At 37.6% G+C, this 20,219-nt stretch overlaps 1 protein-coding gene across 4 annotated transcripts in view; it reads left to right on the top strand.

Annotated features, from left to right (window-relative positions):
* FUBP1 (far upstream element binding protein 1) overlaps positions 1 to 19,775 on the top strand; it is a 28,321-nt gene extending 8,546 nt beyond the window's left edge. The window contains exons 3-21 of one of the 4 annotated variants that reach the window (XM_049771478.1): positions 689 to 751; positions 1,483 to 1,521; positions 2,044 to 2,083; positions 3,168 to 3,220; positions 3,308 to 3,379; positions 3,499 to 3,556; positions 5,883 to 6,045; positions 6,155 to 6,253; positions 6,391 to 6,492; positions 6,698 to 6,800; positions 6,944 to 7,044; positions 7,669 to 7,810; positions 8,698 to 8,858; positions 11,018 to 11,169; positions 11,265 to 11,344; positions 13,475 to 13,603; positions 14,755 to 14,829; positions 19,109 to 19,254; positions 19,498 to 19,669. In XM_049771478.1, coding sequence (XP_049627435.1) covers positions 689 to 751; positions 1,483 to 1,521; positions 2,044 to 2,083; positions 3,168 to 3,220; positions 3,308 to 3,379; positions 3,499 to 3,556; positions 5,883 to 6,045; positions 6,155 to 6,253; positions 6,391 to 6,492; positions 6,698 to 6,800; positions 6,944 to 7,044; positions 7,669 to 7,810; positions 8,698 to 8,858; positions 11,018 to 11,169; positions 11,265 to 11,344; positions 13,475 to 13,603; positions 14,755 to 14,829; positions 19,109 to 19,254; positions 19,498 to 19,539 — 1,820 coding nt within the window. In that variant the 3' untranslated portion in view covers positions 19,540 to 19,669. Of the gene's footprint in view, positions 1 to 688; positions 752 to 1,482; positions 1,522 to 2,043; positions 2,084 to 3,167; positions 3,221 to 3,307; positions 3,380 to 3,498; positions 3,557 to 5,882; positions 6,046 to 6,154; positions 6,254 to 6,390; positions 6,493 to 6,697; positions 6,801 to 6,943; positions 7,045 to 7,668; positions 7,811 to 8,697; positions 8,859 to 11,017; positions 11,170 to 11,264; positions 11,345 to 13,474; positions 13,604 to 14,754; positions 14,830 to 19,108; positions 19,255 to 19,497 lie in introns of all 4 variants that reach the window. The other 3 variants (XM_049771477.1, XM_049771476.1, XM_049771475.1) reach the window with 3 other exon arrangements.
* The last annotated feature ends 444 nt before the right edge of the window (positions 19,776 to 20,219 follow it).

Here is a 20,219-nt window from a genome sequence, read left to right as displayed (position 1 = left end):
GATTTTCTTGAGACAGTATTTTGATTAAAATTGTAAGGTTTATATTGAGCTCAAAAGGGGAAGGGTGGGGGAGAAGTAAGACCTAGACAAGGTAGGTAAAAATCTGAGTCAACCAGCAAGTTTTGTCTTTTATAAAACATGTCATTTTCTGTTAGAACTAAACAGTTACACAGACAACTTGTTGATTGGAGTGGGTGGCATAAAGTGATTGGGAGAAACATTTCACAGATTTTTTTTCCACGTGTACAAATTAATCTTTATATACTATATAAAGATTGACATAGCTATAGTTTGTGTTGCAGATTATTCTAGTTTTCATGTCGTTTGTTTTAGTACCTTGTTTTGTGTTTCAGGTTTAAATAAAAATGTAGTTGCAAAAAGAATTACAGTGCTGTTTATTTAAAAAATGTTGATGCTTCTGAACTAAGTCTGCATACATTTTTTGTTACAGTTCTATGTATGAATTTTTATACGTTTTCCTTTTACCCTTTTGGTTTTGTTTTGTTTTGTTTTTTAAGGAGGATTCTGAATGAACCTATATAGAATGTATTTGTAGTTTTTGACCCTGGAGTATTTGGTTTCCTCTTTAATTGTCTCCTATTTATAGTGAGGTTTTAATATACCAAAAAAATGAGCTAATGATGCTTCAGATGTTGTATGTAATGTATTCTTTTTATTTTATGTGTAGATGGCTCTTGGACAAGTCCGAGCAGTACAACACACTGGGAGGGAATGCCCTCTCCTTTTAAAGGCAGGAATTTTTATTTATTACCTGTGTTTAGTATGTAAACGTGAAATAAACCAGTGGATTCTTACATGGACACAAGTATTTCTTGGATTGTGTGTCTGAAGTTTGATGTACAACATTCTGATGTTTTGTCATTTAAGCTTGAAGAAGGGGGGAGATGTACTCAGCTGTAGGTTGACTACTAAGGTATGCATTGTATTCATCTGTAAGGATGTAGATGAAGGCAGTTGAGTTTTCTACTGAAGTTTATGCTGTGAAATATTTGGTCAGGAAAATAGAACCGTTTCTATTGAAGTTGTCTTGTAATGTGATTTATTTTGCTTAACTTTGTGGTCACTCAGACCCTCAAATTTTGAAATGTTAATTTTTCATATTTTGATAACTTTTTTCTTCAATCTTCAATTCCTACAATAGGAAGCATCATTAGCCGTTAGCATGTGATGTTTTGCTAATAATGGTCCTAAATCTTTAATAGTTCTAAAGTGCATAAAATACATTATTAAGGGCACTGGTTATACAAAGAAATATTTTTTGTTGTCTGTGCTTCTTTTAAACTTGAAAAATAAAAGGTTATTTTCCTTTCAATGACTAAAGTTGGGTTTGACAGTTGGTTCAAATGATGGCCCATACTGCCGTCAGCTATTTCAATAAATGCTTATATTCTTGCACACGGGGGAGCTAAATCTTACATTTGTACATATTGGCAAAAATTGAAAGGCTCATTAATTTTTCAGATCAGCCAGATGCTAAGAAAGTTGCTCCTCAAAATGATTGTAAGTATTTGTTTTAAATTGTATTAAGAGCTGAACTAAGTTAATGTTAATATCAGATAATTTTTTGGGTTTTTTGTTTGTTTGGGTGGAATAGGGGGGACTGCATGGAATGTCAGGGATCAAACCCAGACAGCCAAATGCCAGGCAAGCACCCTGCCCACAATACTATCTTTTGGGGCCCATTATCACCATTTTTCTGTTCCTATATTTAGCTGGATATAGTTGGAGATGATGGAGTTTTTATCAGGATGTTTGGCTTTAATTTATTTGATAATATGTACCCTTTCATTATCTCTCAATTTAATTATTGACAATATTAAGGTTTGGTTACTGAATTATTTTATATACTTTTTCTTACTCTTTATAAAAGGACAGTATTTTTCTATAGTTGTATTTATCCTTTTACTGAATCTTACTGTCAATGTTGATTTTATTTTGCATCAAAGATGTCTTTGTCAAGAGTATTTTGACGTTGCTTGATTGTACTGCTAAATAAAAATGTTTCATTTGATTTTTGGATAGCTTTTGGAACACAGTTACCACCGATGCATCAGCAACAAAGGTATTGTTAATGCATTTCATCAACTACCTTATTCATTATAACTGAATTATATGTAACATTTAGTGTATATTAAATTATTCTGCATTCTTTTTTTTGCCTTTGTTATTTCCCTTTATTTAAAAGGATGGTATACAGACTGATCATTTTTCCTTTTGTTGAGATACATTTGTAATGTGAAAGAATAAATAGGATTAGTCACATTTTAGAATAGCCAAAAGACTTGAGATAATCCTGAATTCCTCTGCCTCGCATTCTCTGCTTAAGATTCTGGCTTTGGCTACTACTTATTTTAGGTTCAGATAATATGTGTCCTATTAAGCATTGGGAATCATTAGTCTTGATTTATTTTTTAAATGGAGGGGTAAGGTAGTGTCATAGCTGGTAAAGCTTGGGACAATCTGGGATGCTGGAATCAAACTCAGTTGCCTACATACAGTGCAAGCACACTACCCTGCTATACTATCTCTCCGGCGCCAAAATTAATTTTGTTTTAATTTTGGTTTGGAGCCATACCCAATGATGCTCAGGTCTCTTCTGGCGGCTGCTGGGGATCAAAACAGTGGTCAGGGGGCTGGTGAGATAGCACATTGAAAGGGTATTTGCGGGGCTGGAGAGATAGCATGGAGGTAAAGCGTTTGCCTTTCATGCAAGAGGTCATCGGTTCGAATCCCAGCGTCCCATATGGTCCCCTGTGCCTGCCAGGAGCAATTTCTGAGCATGGAGCCAGGAGTAACCCCTGAGCACTGCCGGGTGTGACCCAAAAACCACAAAAAAAAAAAAAGAAAGAAAGAAAGAAAGGGTATTTGCCTTGCATGCAGTAGTTCAGGACAAATGGTGGTTCAAATCCCGGCATCCCATATGGTCCCTCGTGCCTGCCAGGAGGGATTTCTGAGCAGAGAGCCAGGAGTAATGAGTGCTGCCGGGTGTGGCACAAAAAAAAAATAAACAGCAGCACACATGGCAGATGCTTTGCCTAGTATACTATCCTTACCAACATCTAGACTTTCTTTTTTTATTTGTAAATTACATTTTACATATAAAGAAATTATCTTTCTTTGAAAGAAAGTGTTTTATTCTTTCATAGCAGGTCTGTAATGACAGAAGAATACAAAGTCCCAGATGGAATGGTTGGATTTAGTAAGTAACCTAATTTTTAAAGTTTCGAAAACATTTACTTTGCGTAATTCTTGAAGTAATTTTCTTTTTTTTTTTTTTTCTTATTAGTAATTGGTAGAGGGGGTGAACAGATCTCACGTATACAGCAGGAATCTGGATGCAAAATTCAGATAGCTCCAGGTAATTTATTTTTCTTGTGATCTTTTCAAAATGACTAGAAAGTAACTTTTAGTTGCTAGTGAAAATGATGCCTATTAATTTTCTTATGGTCAATTTTTTTCTTCTCTTTTACTTCCCAGACAGTGGCGGCCTTCCAGAAAGGTCTTGTATGTTAACTGGCACTCCAGAATCTGTTCAGTAAGTATGAGAATGTTTCTGTCTGTGCTTAATATCAACTCTATCCTACTAAATCTGAACTCCGTCATTTTAATTAACCACTTCAAATGGCATAAATGTGCTTGTAAAATCCATCTTAATGAAAACCATCTAAGCTCTACTTTGGTAGTGGGGTGGGCTTAGTGTCATTCAGCTGCTTCAGGCTCTGCTTAGGGTTGCTTATGTCATGCTGAGGGTTGGATTAGGATGTGCCTCAAGTGAGGCAAGCACACAAACCCCTGTGCTGTAACTCTTACTTTTGGGTGTCCAAACATGTTGACCACAGGTATAACCTTGTGCTGTGGAGCCTTTTGAGTTATAACCTCACTGCCCCTCTCTGCCAATGGAGGGGGGAATTGTTATTTGGACCACACTCAAGTGATGGTATGGGGTTTATTCATGGCTCTACATTGAAGGTTCACATGTTGGGGCTCAACAGACCTTATGTGGTGCTGGTGGGTCAAACCCAGTCAGTTGTCTACAAGAAATAAAGGCCCTACCTGTTGTACTTTTCCTCCAGCCCCCTCTCTGCTTTCTTTTACAACTTATTAAAAGGGGAAGTCAATTTTGATACATACCAAAACAGAGTTTTGTACCCCTTATTGTTTTTTTCCCTCTCTATGTTCTCCTTTGAAAGTCTAGTAAGTTTGGGAGCTTCTTTCTCTACACTGCCTTCGTTTTCATTTTCTTTTGAATTTACAAGGCCTGACTTTAACCTTTCTCAGTAGTTTTTGATTGTCCCACTTTATCTTTTGATCTTATAACATAAATGTAATAACCCCCCCATGACTTCTGTCTACTCCTAGTGCTTAGATGAATTTATTTCTTGGTTTTTTCTTTGGTCTGTTTCCCTAAATTCCAAATATATTTTTTCTGCCTACTCAGTATCTCAAGATACTTGGTTATTTCTTAGACCTCTCAAAATTTAGGTGAAAATGAAGATTATTTTATGTTATTTTATTTTAACCTCATTCCAAAACCTGTGTTTTGTTTTTTGAAAATGTTTTCAGTGGTTCTAGAGCAGCGGCGCAGTGGTAGAGTGTTTGTTATACTAGTACTAGTGTTTTCCAAAAGTGAGTCGATGCTCCTACCTCCTGTCCAGCAGGTACTGGAACAAGAGTAGTAAACTAGTGCAGTTGGGGAGCATTTTGTTTGCTTGTCTAACTTGTTGACCCTTGGATATGGTTTTATAGACAAATTGTAGTGCTAGTGTCAGTAAGTTTAAAAAGGTAGATTCCACTGGAATAGCATATTGAGTAGTTTCTTTCTGAGGAGATGATGATGATGAGCCAAATAAGTTTGGAGGCTTTTGGGTCTACACTGTGTCTTAATTTTACTTTGACCGTGATTTGTAGTTTATGTTAATTCATACCATAGACCTTGTTCTACATTTAGAGGTACTTCATGGTCTCCCCTTTCTTGCTCCCTTTTTAGTTATTTTTTATTCTCAGCATGCCAGACTTAATTTTACCTTTAATGTTTTATTATCTAGAACTTGGGGTAGAGGTGGGGTATTGGTCAGACCCCAGGATGGAACTAGGTGTAGCTGCTTTCAAGTCAAGACTATATCATCTACTGTCTCTGACACCTAGAAAATGTTTACCCAGATGTTTTCAATCTCCCATTTCTTTCATATCTTGTCAGTAAGGAGTAAAGATCGATATAAGAATGTATGATATACTTCTTTACATATAAACTTTCGGTTTTGAGGCCAACACCCAGCATTATGCAGGACTTACTCCAGCCATGCTTATTAGGGCACCACATGGGAAGCTAAGGATTGAACTTTCGATTGGTTGCATGCAAGGCAAACTCCTTAGCCAGTGTATTGTCTCTTCAGCCCCCACATTTGTATCTGTCAGCAGTTCATATTTAAGTATTAGTTGGATAAATTTTAACATGTAAATAAACAAAAACAGTATTTGATGCATCATTTAACTCTTCAAGGAATCAACTTTATTGTGATGCCTTTCAGAAGTAAAAAGCTTCTTTGGGGGGGGGGTTTGGGTCACATCCAGCAGCACTCGGGTTGCTCCTGGCAGGCCCAGAAGACCATATGGGATTCGAACCACCGTCCTTCTTCATGCAAGGCAAATGCCTTACCTCCATGCTATCTCTCCAGCCCCATGAAATGCTTCTTATTTAGAAACTTTGAGCTCTTAGATACTAAAAATTATATACCAAGAAGTTGCTGCAGAGTAATTTTTTCATTAATATTTAGCTTTTAAGCCACCTAAAAGCTCTGATGGAATGGGAGAAATAATTTGGATAACTTTTGATTGTATTACTACTATTTATTTATTAACAGATCAGCAAAACGATTATTAGACCAGATTGTTGAAAAAGGAAGACCAGCCCCTGGCTTCCATCATGGTGATGGACCTGGAAATGCAGTTCAAGAAATCATGATTCCAGCTAGCAAAGCAGGATTAGTTATTGGAAAGGGAGGAGAGACTATTAAACAACTTCAGGTACAATGTTTGAAGATTAGTATTTTCTGGGTTTTTTTTTTTTTTTCTGGGTTTTTAAGACTACTTTCCATTAACCATTGTTAATTCATATAAATTCTGTGATTAACAGGAAAGGGCTGGTGTTAAAATGGTTATGATTCAAGATGGACCGCAGAACACTGGTGCTGACAAACCTCTTAGGATTACAGGAGATCCATACAAAGTTCAAGTAAACTTAAATTTATATTTTATATAAAAAGGACTTTGGGCTGGACAAAATGGGCAAGATATGCATGAATAATTCCAGCGTTTTAGGATATTTTCTAAGTAGAGTTGGTGGTTTGTTTTTTGTTTTGTTTTTCTCAGCAAGCCAAGGAAATGGTGTTAGAGTTAATTCGTGATCAAGGTGGTTTCAGGGAAGTTCGAAATGAGTATGGATCAAGAATAGGAGGAAATGAAGGGATAGATGTAAGTATAAAATGGTTGAATGCTAATTCACAATATTTTTCCTGTTTTTTTTCTTAGTTTTGAATGTTGTATTTTTTAAACTCTGCTTTTCTACTCTAAAATATAATGTATATTTTTGTTTATGCGGCACTGTGTATTTTTATCATACTTTTAGGGATTAGCTTTCTTACTAGCTCTTTGCTTTGTTATGTCTTTTTTGTATAAGGTCCCCATTCCAAGATTTGCTGTTGGCATTGTCATAGGAAGAAATGGAGAGATGATTAAAAAAATACAAAATGATGCTGGTGTTCGAATTCAGTTTAAGCCAGGTGAGTATATATGTTTAATTTTCTTTTTATGTTTTGTTTTTGTTTGTTTTTAATATTTAATTTTCATGTTAGTAGGTGATAACCATTAATTTTGGTATTTAGAATTTTAATGCTAAGATAATCCATTTTTTTTTTTACTGAAGATGATGGAACAACACCTGATAGAATAGCACAAATAACGGGACCTCCAGATAGATGTCAGCACGCTGCAGAAATTATTACAGATCTTCTTCGAAGTGTTCAGGTTTGATAATTCATTATTGCCAGTAAGCACCCTACTTGTACTACTGTTTCAGTCCCTTACTGTCAATATTTTTATCACATTTTTTAAATACTTGTCCTTTGTGACCACAGAAACATGCCTTAGAGGAATAGAGCACAACAGAGTTTGATATCTAAGATCGCCAAATAGAATGATACCTGGCACCACCAAATTGTATCACTCTGAGAGGCTCTATTAAATAATTTTTTTCCTTCATCAAATGTTTCTCCTCTGAAACCCATTTTCATATTAAAATATGATGCTTTGTTATGGATTTGCTTTGAGGTGGAGCAGAAAGTGCACAGCTTTTTTTAACCTTTTTTTTTTTTAAAGAATGCTAATATTTGGTGATTATTTGGCTCAGTTATTCTGACTAAAGAAAATGAAAGTCGGGGAATATAGACGTGGGGATTTTACCATCTAAAGAAATGTTTGCTCTGGGCTGAGCAATAGATCAGCAAGTAGGACAGTTGGCTTTTGCATATAGCCAACCCAGTTTGATATCTGACATCACATAAAGTGCCCCAAGTACAATTATTACTGAGTGTGGCCAAAAAGGTAAACAAACAAATGTTTCCTATAAGCTTCCATCTCCTTGTGTTTTAGGCTGGTAATCCTGGTGGACCTGGACCTGGTGGCCGAGGAAGAGGTAGAGGTCAAGGCAATTGGAACATGGGACCACCTGGTGGACTACAGGAGTTTAATTTCATTGTACCAACTGGGAAAACTGGCTTAATAATAGGAAAAGGTAAAGTGTTCTATTTAACCTTCACTTTTCTATTGGTATATTTTAGTAGAGAAGTGTTGTGTTCATAATGTAACAACTAAAATGACATAGATTTTTCAAATGGATTTTGAATCCCATTGGCTTCTAAAAGAGGTTACAATTTAATGAGGTTTTTTTTTTAATCCCAAAAGTGGTTTTGTTTGATTAAAGTTCGAGTATATTGGGGCCAGAGCAATAGTCTAGTGGGTGCACAACCTTGCTTATGACTAATGGCGTCACATATAGTTTCCCCACACACTGCAAAGAGTGATTCTTGAGTCTGAGTACAGAAACAGAAGTATACCCTGAGCAACCCTGACAAAAAAAAGTTTAAGTATATTGTTATATTTTAAAAAAAAATTTTGGCTGGAGCATGATGTATTTTATATGATTATATTTATATTATATTTATTATAGATGTAAATTTAGGGTCCAGAATGATAACACAGCGAGCAGTAGGGCATTTGCCTTGCAAGCAGCTGATCCAGAACAGGCCTGGGTTCGATCCCCGACATCCCATATGGTTTCCAGAGCCAGGAGCAATTTCTGAGTGTAACCCCTGAGCGTCACCAGGTGTGGCCCAAACCCCCCCAAAAAAAGTATGATTTAATTCAAGCATAAAGGAAAACCATGTTAGAATATTAGATGAAGTCTGGTCAACCTCCACACACACACATATGCACATTGAATTGTGACATTTTTTTTCTTTTTCTAGTTTATTTTGTAGTGCTTAGGGCTCAACCCCCCAGCCTCACACATGTAATGCTAGTAGGCCTCTACTAGTAAGCCACAGCCCTATTGTGACTGCTTTATTTATATAGCTTCCTGTACATCCTCTAGATCTTTAAAGAAATAACTTCTAATTTTAGGAGGTGAAACCATAAAAAGTATAAGTCAACAGTCTGGTGCAAGAATAGAACTTCAGAGAAATCCTCCACCTAATGCAGATCCTAATATGAAGTTATTCACAATTCGTGGGACTCCACAGCAAATAGATTATGCTCGGCAACTCATAGAAGAAAAGATTGGTGTGAGTATGCATTAAGCTTTGATTTATAGCATAATCCTATTAAGATGTTTTTGTGTAATACAGAAAATGTCAAATTCTTTGTTTAACTATAGAAATGACCCAGTTAAATGATTTTAGATATTTATTTGGGTGTAAGTAAGTAAGAAAGGATAACGTTTTTAAATAAGATGTTTAGGTGTGTGCTGGGTTAACAGGAATTCATATTTATTAAAGATGTATTATTCTCTCTCTGGTGACACAGAGATAAGCCTGATGGTATTCCTGCTTTAATCATTCATGTACATGGCTTAGGGTCAAATGATAACAAGTGCCTCTATTCCCTTGTATTACATGACCCCGCACAAAAGAGAGTAGCATCACCCCAAAATTAAAACAACATTTACAGGGCTGGAAGAGAGAGAGTGCAGCAGGTAAAGCAATTGCCTTGCATACAGCCAACTGTGTTTGATCCTGGCACCATATATGGTTCCTTATCCCCAACAATAAGACCTGCACACAACCAGATGTGGGCCAAAAACCCTTAAAAGCAATAAATAAAATTAAGAATGAAAAGATCAAGATTTAAGATTTCTTTCAACTCATGTCTAGAAAATGTTAAAGTGTAAACTATTTGAGTGTGCTTTCCACCTATGCACATTACATATGTAGTTCAAATCTAACCATTTCTGATAGTGCTCAGCTTAGTGCTCTAACTTTTATTTTTTAACCAACCCATAAGTGCTCCGGAAATCATGTGGGTAAGGGTTAAATCCTGGCTCCAGGGTACAAAGCATGTGCTTTATTATCCCTTTAAGCTATGTTCCCAGCTCAACATCTAATTTTAGATAGATGTTCCAGGTGATTCTGATGCATGCCAAATCTAGAAAGAAAAGTTTGTTCTATTTAGGCAGGCGAAGATTAAGTATCTTGTCTACTTCTATGTATTTTGTTTTGAGGTCATACCAGGCAGGTCTCAGGGCCATGGGACTCTGGAGATCGAACTCAGGTCGCCAGGTGGAAGGCAGTTGCCTTCCCTGATGTACAATTGCTCCAGCCCCAACAGTTTGACTCCTTTTTTATAAAGAAGCCCCCAAAATGAATTACTATAGTCTTATACTTTGAAGAGTTTTTCATAATAGAATTTTAGAGTAAGTTTGTCCTGCAGCATTTGTCTTGTATGTATAGTATTCTGGGCTTGATTCCACCACATTAATCTTACAACAGTATATCTTAGCTTTGAATTTTATCTTTTCATGGCATGCTTGAGTCATGAGTTTTATGAACGAACAAGTTCCGTTCTGCAGAAAAAAATTAATAAGGGTCTCTATGGTCTCTTGAGTCAGAGGCCTAGAAAGATACTGTTTTGGTTTTGGTTTGTTTTTTTTTTTTTCAGTGATCAGTTCTTAATGTTTGGAAAGAGTAACTTATGAATTTTCTTCGAAAGAGCTAGTAAAGGGGTCTGGAGTGGCGCAAGCAGTAGGGCATTTGCCTTGCATGCATTAACTTAGGGCGGACGGCAGTTCGATCCCCATCATTCCATATGGTTCCCTCAACCCAGGAACAATTTCTGAGCGCATAGCCTGAGCGTCATCAGATATGGCACAAAAATAAAACAAAAAAAAAAAGCTGTTAAGTAGTTTAGCTTTGGCACAGATGAAACTAAAAGGCCTTTAGCCTACATGCTGTATGTCATATACCACTGAACTTGTCAGCCAAATACAGTTTAAGTGTTTTTGTTAAAACACTCATGGTTATAGGACAGATAAATCCAATACGGTCTTTACAATTCAGCTGTCAGCACCTGCACAGTGTAAATTATGTGGCATGCCATGCTATCAAATATCCTGATTTGTTGATGCGTTTTTGCAAAGCAAATTTTTATGCCATGAATTATGATAAAGGGCAGAGAACAAAGGAATCAAAATTATCAACTTAAATGTAGTTGTGAGAAGTTAAAAGAAAAATTTAGACTATGAGTGAGAACTAGTATTTTCTCCATTATTGATCATTGACTACATAGTTCACACAATTCCGAAAAAATTTAAATAACATGTCAAAATGATAAATGTTTGTAGAATAGAATAGGTGTAGAGAAAGAAAGACCACAGATAGGGACTTTATATTTGGTCCTTTATTTATACGTGTCGATATGAAGAGCAAAATTTCTTTTCTTTTTTCAGGGCCCAGTAAATCCTTTAGGGCCACCTGTACCCCATGGGCCCCACGGTGTCCCAGGCCCACATGGGCCTCCTGGGCCACCAGGCCCTGGAACTCCAATGGGACCATACAACCCTGCACCTTATAATCCAGGACCACCGGGTCCTGCTCCACAGTAAGTTTGGAATTTAGTTCTGGGCTCTTCCCCTCTACCCACCAAAAGTGTCTCACTTTTGATAAAATAATCTTAACCTGACTTTGTTTTTCCAGTGGTCCTCCAGCCCCATATGCCCCCCAAGGGTGGGGAAATGCATATCCACATTGGCAGCAACAAGCTCCTCCTGATCCAGGTAAAAATGCAAATATAATTAATCTATTATTTGTTTGCCGTTTGTTACATTTTATCATTTTTCTTGCTGGGTGGGGGTTGGGGGTGTTTTGGAGCACCAAAATGATCCCTACCAGGGATTCAAAATCCAGTCAGGTGCATGCAAGGTGTGCTATGCTTACCTCCCCACCACATCCATATTTTTATCTTTTATTACCATTGAGTGTACGAAATATATGTTTTCTGTATTCACTTCACTCAACAGTCATAGGAACTAATTCTTCCATCTTGTTGGGGGGGGGTTATTTGTTTGTTTGGGGACCATATTAAGTGGTGCAGGGAATCAAACCCATGTTGGCTGCATGCATGGCAAGCACCTTGGCCTGCTGTAGTATCTCTTACCCTTGTAATTTACTTTTTTATCATGGTCAGTGGAGCTTAATATAATCAGAACTACTTGAAGTTTACTTCGGTACTTTTTATTTGTTCACTGCTACCTTTTAGGCCTCTTTCAGTACAGTAGTTTCAAGGAAGATAATAATGAACTCAAGTCCTGTCCTATCTTTTAAAAACCAAGAATTGGGCCAGGAATATGACCAAATGGTAAAGAATATACTAAGCCCTGATTTTGATCTGTGACACCATGTAGTCCACTCAGCAGTATGTCTAGGAGAACAACAGTTCTTAAAACCAAACTAACCGAAGAAGTTGTGAATTTGACTTAAAATTTGGACACTTAAGTTGTGTCCTGTATCACAACATACTTTATTTTCTTCAAATGTACTTTTGTAATATGATGGAACAACATAATGGTCACCAGTCAGCTAGTTACTCTTCAGAGCAGTTGTCTTGGAAACCAAATAGATATATTATAGTGGGGAAAGAGCGCAAAGCCGATCCAGTCTTGATTTCGTGACGCATCCCCCTCCTCCCATATGGTTCTCCGGCTTCTGCCAGGAGTAAACCCTGAACACTCCTCACCAAATGCTAAACCCCTCCCCCAACAATAGTTTTCTAAGAATGGAAATAAGGACAGAGTGATAGATAATACAATAGGGCACTTTCTTTCCATGTAGCTAACTTGGAGTTTGAGGCCCAGCACCACATGGTCCTCAGGCTCTGCCAGAAGTAAGCCCTGAGCATTCCCAGTTCTGGCCCCAAAACCAAAAAAGAAAGAAAATTTATTCCGTGCAAGCTAATTTGGAGATAAAATCAAGCAGAGGATTCTGTCCATTTAAAAATTCAGAATTGTAATTTGGGTAACACTAGGATCTTTTTAAAACAGTCATTTATAGCTACAGGATGCACCTATGAGCAATGATTGGGTATGTTACAAGATTGAGAAGAATGTTGGAAATACATAATCTATTATAATTTTTTTCCACTTGGAGTAGAAATGAAGTCACTACTATAAAAATTGGTTTGTGACTGTGGCTTCCAGCATTTGCCTTCAAAAAAGAAGTAACTTGTTTATGTAAAATAAAAAGGCCAATGTTAAATTATTCTTCATAGAATTGTTGGAAATTTGTTTTAATGTGACCTTTTGTTTCTTTAAAACATTTGTGGACTGCTGAGGACTTATATAGCAGTCTAGAATTTAGACATCAATCTGAAATCTAGTTAGATTAAGTCCCCTTTAATGTTTATGGAATATTAAGCTTGTTTTTAACCCTTCTAAATCTGTTCTCTTGCCCATTAAATGAAATGAATGTTATTGTTGAAGTTCTCAGTGTTTCAGTTTTCATAGTGTTTAGCTATGAAATTTTTTTTAAATATGGTCTTTAGCTTTGACTAACCATTTTTCCAACAGCTATGAATTGCTTCTACTGTTACTCTTGTCAGTCCATATTAATGAACATAGGGCATTGTATGGTTTAAGAAAAGGCACTGGACTTTATTCCTAACCTAGTTCTGCCACTCATTTTTTTCAGAAGTGATCATCACTTAACCTCATGGCTTAGATTTTCAGTAGTAAAAATGAATGGTAGCAATGGAAATAAGGGGGAGAGATAGTACAGGGAGGTAAGGCAATAGAAGACTTAGAAGTTTTCGTTCTTTTGTTTTTGAGTATGTATTTGCCATAAAGGTCTATGGGTGTTAATGATGTGACTTCAGCTGCAGGCCTTTAACTAATAACCTTTGTTATTTTTAGCTAAGGCAGGAACAGATCCAAATTCAGCAGCATGGGCTGCATATTATGCTCACTATTATCAGCAGCAAGCACAGCCACCACCCGCAGCTCCTGCTGGTGCACCAGCTGCAGCCCAAACTAATGGACAAGGTAACTATGAATTTATCTTGTGTGGAAATGAAGTCTTGTTTTTATTATGCATGGCATAATATCTAATATTGCAGGTAAATTAGCATACTTTTAAAAATAAACTGCTTTTGATTAATTGCGCTTGGGTGGAAGTTAATAAGCTTTGTGAAAATAAGGGTGACATAACAGGTGTTAATATTATCTCCCTCCACTTGATTGCCAACTTGTCCCATTAGCCTGTCACATCCAGTTACCACTAGTCCTTCAGAACTATTAAAGACCAGTATCATAAATAGTTTTTCTCAAAACTGTGTTTCTGGATTTGAGATTAATCTTCATTGATAATTTCTGCTCTTTGGCCACCTCTACAGTCTTATTTTCTTTAGGAGTTTGAGGGTTGGTAATTACTGCCTCACATCTGATGATGTTCTGGGCTTACTCCTGGCTCAGAGTACTATATGAAATGCTGGGTGCTCAGCCTGCACCTTCACCCCTGTGCTGTCCTCCCTTGTGTGTTTTATTTTGGTTTTTCCCCACCATCAAAGTTACAGAAGTTGCCTGATTAAGTGCTGGTTCACTCTACAGAAGATATTAGGAAACCCAGGGTTAGGAAATGAATTATTATATACTATGTGTACATGTACGGTTTTTAAGCACATGTTATTTTTGTTTTTAATAAATGGGTGGGTGAACAAGACCCAGTTAGTGCTCTGAACTTTTTATTGGTCTGTGCTCAGCATCATTTCTGGTATGTTTGGGGAACTATATGATGCTGAGTATCAAATTGGTCAGCCACGGGCAATGCAAGCGCCCTGCTATTGCTTTGTCCACTGTAGTCTGCTTTTTGCGGGTGGGTTGGACACCATACCATCAGTACTGGGAATCTACTCTGGGCTTTGACTAAACAAAGCATGCATTCCAAGCCATAGCACTATCTCCTGGATATTAGCTAAACACTCTTTGTGCCTTCCATGTAGTAATCTGGGGGCCATTTTCCTGGTATTGTACTAGTTTGAGGACATTGTTCTTCAACACTGCAATGCCTAAGGAGCTTCTTCAGAGCCCAGCCTCACTGTGCCCAGGTGACATAGATCAAACCTTGCTTAGGATCATGCCTTGCAATATCATCTCTAAAATCTTAAAACTAATTTTTGTTGTTTCTCTTTAACAAGGTGATCAGCAGAATCCAGCTCCAGCTGGACAGGTTGATTATACCAAGGCTTGGGAAGAGTACTATAAGAAAATGGGTATGTTCTAGATTTCTTTTTTATTATCTTGAAATGGAGAATAGTTGAGCAAGAACACAAACTTTTAGGTATAGCAAGGTTATTTTATTTCACATTTAAATTGTGGCTACATAAGGAAATCATTCTAAATGTTTGTGAAGCAAGTAGTAATTGACGCTAAAAATATTCCCACTGACATGGCTTTGAATATTACCGGGATTTTTCAGTTAAATATTTTATGACCTGGATTGTAAAGGTCATATTCTACCAGGGGTCCTCAAACTTTTTAAACAGGGGGCCAGTGCACTGTCCCTCAGACCATTGGAGGGTCTGACTATAGTAAAAATAAAACTTATGAACGAATTCTTATGCACACTGCATATATCTTATTTTGCAATAAAAGAAACAAAACAGATACAAATACAATATGTGGCCCACGGGCCATAGTTTGAGGACCACTGTTAGACAAATGGTTTCCATATTTATTTGACTTACTTGCTCTTTAAGGGGAGACTACTTGAAACAATATTGCCCACTTTGGGAAAGACCCATTTTTCCAGAGCATCAAGCAAAAAATAGTTGTCTGGTATTATTTTTATATTCTGCTGCAAAGAAAAACAGTTATTACCTGTAGTGTTAAAGTTTATTAAATGACTTGCATATATGAGGAGGAAAAGCAATCTGCCAAACACGGTAATAAATGCTAAAATGTAGGGCTATGGATATAAAAGCTATAAATCAATTGTGGAGTAATATTATAGCAGTTCAATCCCTGTCTACAAAAAAGGCTATGAATTTTCCAAGTAAATTTTATTGCTTGCTTTACCAAAAAGTATGCTTCTATTTTCCTATGGAAAGAAAAATTTCCAGAACGATAGTGATCCATTTGTGTAAAAATCTATATGTGGTGGTTAGAATGTTCCACGCCTCTCCCTTTCCCCTTTTTGGAGGGGGCAGACCCAGCAGCGCTCAGGGGTTGCTCGTGGCTCTGCTCAGAAAGCTCCTGTCAGGTATGGGGGACCAAATGGGATGCTGGGATTCAAACCACTGTTGGTCCTGGATTGGCTGCTTGCAAGGCAAATGCCCCGCCACTGTGCTAGATATCTCTCCTGTCTCTCTGACTTTTTTTTAACAACTTTTTGGAGGGCTAGAGCAATAGCACAGCGGTAGGGCATTTGCCTTGCACACTGCTGACCCAGGAAAGACCAGAATTCCATCCCCCAGCATCCCATATGGTCCCCTGAACCTGACAGGAGCAATTTCTAAGTGCAGTGCAGGAGTAAACCCTGAGTACTACTGGGTGTGGTCCAAAAACAGAAAACAAGAAAACCACAATTTTTTCTATTAAGACTTTACAAGAATGCAATGTGTTTTTACTCCTGAGGCTACAGCAGTTTTATTTGTTCTTGTGGACCAGCTTGGTCTTGTTGGGTTTATAGCAGCTAAAAATCTACCAAAACTATTTGGGCTTTTAACATTTTAAATAGTGCCTACTAATTTGAATGAACAATAATAATAATAGTGCAAGTTTACTTTTTTTCTTAGAGAGATATTTAGGGACTAGAGCAATAAATAGTATCGCCTTCTGGTAGGGCACTTAATGGTTATATCTGATCAAGCAGTGTTACATTCTGATGTTCATAGTAGAAGTTCTGATTATCGACCCTGTGTCCTCTCCACCAAATTTAAATGGTCTATCGGCCATAGTTTTTGAAGCTTAATTTCTAATATTTTCTATTACGAACAGAAACTACATGTACACACTATTGTCATAAACATGTGTAAGCAGTTGTATTAGATTCTTGAATTAGTTTCCGTTTCTGTAACAATTTTAAGTGTACAGAGTTAACACTAAGAATTTAGGAGAAGTTCTTAAAAATGACATAATCTAGTAACTGGAGGTGGGTATTTTTGAATTAAGGTAACTTGTTCTAAGAAACTAAAGAAAACCGTGGGTTTCAAAGCAGATCAAGCATTCTCTCTCTCTCTCTCTCTCTCTCTCTCTCTCTCTCTCTCTCTCTCTCTCTCTCTCTTTGGAAGAAGGTAAGTGAAAACATTTTGGAGATTTTTGTTTTGGTTTGGTTTTTGGGCCACACTCAGCTGTGCTCAGGGGTTACTCCTGGCTATCTGCTCAGAAATAGCTCCTGGCAGTCAGGGGGGACCATATGGGACGCCGGGATTCAAACCAACCACCTTAGGTCCTGCATCGGCTGCTTGCGAGACAAACACTGTGTTGTCTCTCCGGCCCCTGAAGAAAAATTTGACGTGAAGTCTGTAACATTAGACCTGAGCACCTGACATTAGTCTCACACACATACATTTTCTTTTATTTTCAATAGTGCTACAGTGATCAGCTTTACCCTAAGAGAGGAGCATAGTTATATAAAAATGCAAGTGTATAGAGAGATACTTTGAACATATAATAGATTTATAACTAAATTATTCCATTTGGGGTTACTGGATGTTGGGTCACACACAGCACTATTCAGGGATGTTCTTATCTTTGTATTCAGGAGTAAACCATGGTGGTTCTGGGAGTACAAACCAGAGTTGACCGTGCAGGCCGCTCTCTGTACTCTTTCCAGTTTTATTAAAATGAAAAGGTTGAGGTACATGCTAGAATCCATGTTTGTTTGTAGTCCCTTTTTTTTTTTTTTTTTTTTGTTACTTTCGGTTTTTTAGTCAAATTCAGCGGCACTCCGGTTACTCCTGGCTCTATGCTCAGAAATCACTCCTGGGGCCGGAGAGATAGCATGGAGGTAAGGTGTTTCATGTAGAAGGACAGTGGTTTGAATCCCAGCATCCCACATAGTCCCCTTAGCCTGCCAGGTGTGACCCAAAAACCAAAAAAAGAAAAGAAATCACTCCTAGCAGGCAGGCTCAGGGAACCATATGAGATGCCGGGAATCGAACCAGGGTCCATCCTGGGTTAGGGTCCTTCCTGGGTTGGCCACATACAAGGCAAATGCCCTACTTCTGTGTTATCACTCTGCCCCCCTCCCCCCATTTTTTAGGTTTTAACCTTTGGATTCAATGTAATAAAATTGTGTTATAATTTGATCCTGTATTATAGTATCATACTGTAGTTTGTGTCATTTTTATTTGTTTGGGGGCCACACCCAGTGACACTCAGACTTTACTCCTGGCAGGCTCTTGTTTTAGGGGAATCAAGCCTGAATGGGCCGAGAGCAAGGCAAATGCCCTACCCACTGTCCTATTGCTCTGGCCCCTAAAATACTGTTCTTATACAGATCTTAATACAATGGTCTTCAACAATTTTTGAAAGGTGTTTGTTTTCTTTTTTGTTTTGTTTTGGTTTTGGTTTTTTGGGCCATACCCATTTGATGCTCAGGGGTTGCTCCTGGCTAAGCTCTCAAAAATTGCCCCTGGCTTGGGGGGACCTATGGGACGCCGGGGGATCAAACCACGGTCCTTCCTTGGCTAGCGCTTGCAAGGCAGACACCTTACCTCTAGCGCCACCTCACCGGCCCCAGGAGTTTGTTTTCTTAAGCATCCCCGTGCCACAGCAGTAATACAGCAGGTAGTGTGTTTACCTTGGAAGCAAAAGACCCAGGTTTGACCCTCAGCGACCCAAGTGATTCTTGAGTGATAGCCCCTCTCAGTCACACTCAAACACAAATACATGCATTGGGGGAGGGGTAGAAAAAGGTATCTCTGACCTGAGCTCATGCTTTGCAAGCAGAAAGTCCAGATTTGAATGCCGCCACCATTCATGATCTCTTGAGCACTGCCAGGTGGCTCAGTGCCTCCACCTTCCAAAAAAAGTGGGGTTTGTCTTGAGATATAGTGCAGGGGTTAGTTAAGGTTTTTGTTTGCCTTGTGTATAGCTGATTCTGGTCTCTTCCTGGGAACCACATAAATTCTGATAGTTAGGCCAGGGAATTAGTTGCAGTTGTTTGCCAGGCATGCTTCTGGCACTGCATATGATCATATTTGCACAGAGCCAGAGGAGAGCACCACCAGATGTGGGCCCTGCCGCTTACCGCCAAAATAAATACTGATATAAAATGTATCAAGAGTTTGCCTAAATTACACAGGAGAAATTCTAGTTCTCAGTTTTGTTTTTGTTTTCTCTATAACCTGTACATAATCATAGTGGATATAATATTTTTTTTTAGATTTGAGGGGGTTTTTTTTAGGTCAACAAGGGCAGACAGAAGATTATTCAAAAGCTTGGGAGGAATATTATAAGAAGCAAGGTATTGTTTTTATTAGAAATGAGATTCTTCGGGGCCTTTAATTATGGTTATTGCAACAAAATTGTTTTATTTCCTTACAGGTCAAGCAGTTCCTGCTCCTGCCGGGGCTCCTCCAGGTGGGCAACCAGATTATAGTGCAGCCTGGGCTGAGTACTATAGACAACAAGCTGCTTACTATGCCCAGACGAGTCCCCAGGGAATGCCACAACATCCTCCAGCACCTCAGGTATAATAAATTTGCTAATATGTTGTTGACTTCTTTTTCAGTCATGTTTTCTGCATGTTTAGTGTTTTGTCTGTTTGGGATTATGTTTGCCTCCTAAATTTTTATCTGGCAAAGTATAGTTAAATGAAGTACTGTGGTGTATTGTTTGGGTTTTATGTTTGTTTTTTTATAATGCTTTCTGGCATCTGAGTGCTGAATATTTCTAAATGCCTTTGATTTTAAAAATAAATTTTCTTCCCCCAGGGATTTGCAAATCATGCAAGAAGCCACCACCATTTATATTAACCAGTTTTTCTTTCTTAAAGGATTCACTCCTGAGTTAGCTCCATTTAAAGGATTTTCTTTAACTTTTTGTGTATTTCTTATGTATCTCTTCTGCACAGGGCCAATAATAAGAAGTGGACAATACAGTATTTGCTTCATTGTGTGGGGGAAAAAAACCTTTGTTAAATATATGGATGCAGACGACTTGATGAAGATCTTAATTTTGTTTTGGTTTAAAATAGTGTTTTTTTTTTTTTGAAAATGTACAAAATATCTATCACTACTGATAGGAGGTTAATATTTCTGTGTAGAAATGAAAATTGGTTTGTTTTTAGTATTTAGTGTAGATGTACACATTCCAGCAAATGTATTTGCAACTATTATGTGGTCAATGCTTTGTGATATAAATGTACTTTTTCAATGTATACTTTCACTTTTAAAAAAATGCCTGTTTTGTGCTTTACAATAAATGATATGAAACCTCCTGTGTCGGTAAGTTGGATATGTGGGTATTTAAAGGATTCATAATTTGTTAACAATGATAAATTAAGATACATATACACAAATAATAAGCTTTCCCCATGAAATATTAATTGAGTTTTTAAACACTGGCATGTTTTTTTCCCCCTTGCAGTATAGTGATAGATGGAGGATCTTTTCCATTTATTGTATTTGGCTGTTTCAGCACAAGTAATCCTGAT

The sequence above is a fragment of the Suncus etruscus genome, chromosome 4 (genome assembly GCF_024139225.1).
Source record: "Suncus etruscus isolate mSunEtr1 chromosome 4, mSunEtr1.pri.cur, whole genome shotgun sequence".
Lineage (NCBI taxonomy): Eukaryota > Metazoa > Chordata > Mammalia > Eulipotyphla > Soricidae > Suncus > Suncus etruscus.
This window is presented reverse-complemented; position numbering and strand designations above follow the sequence as displayed.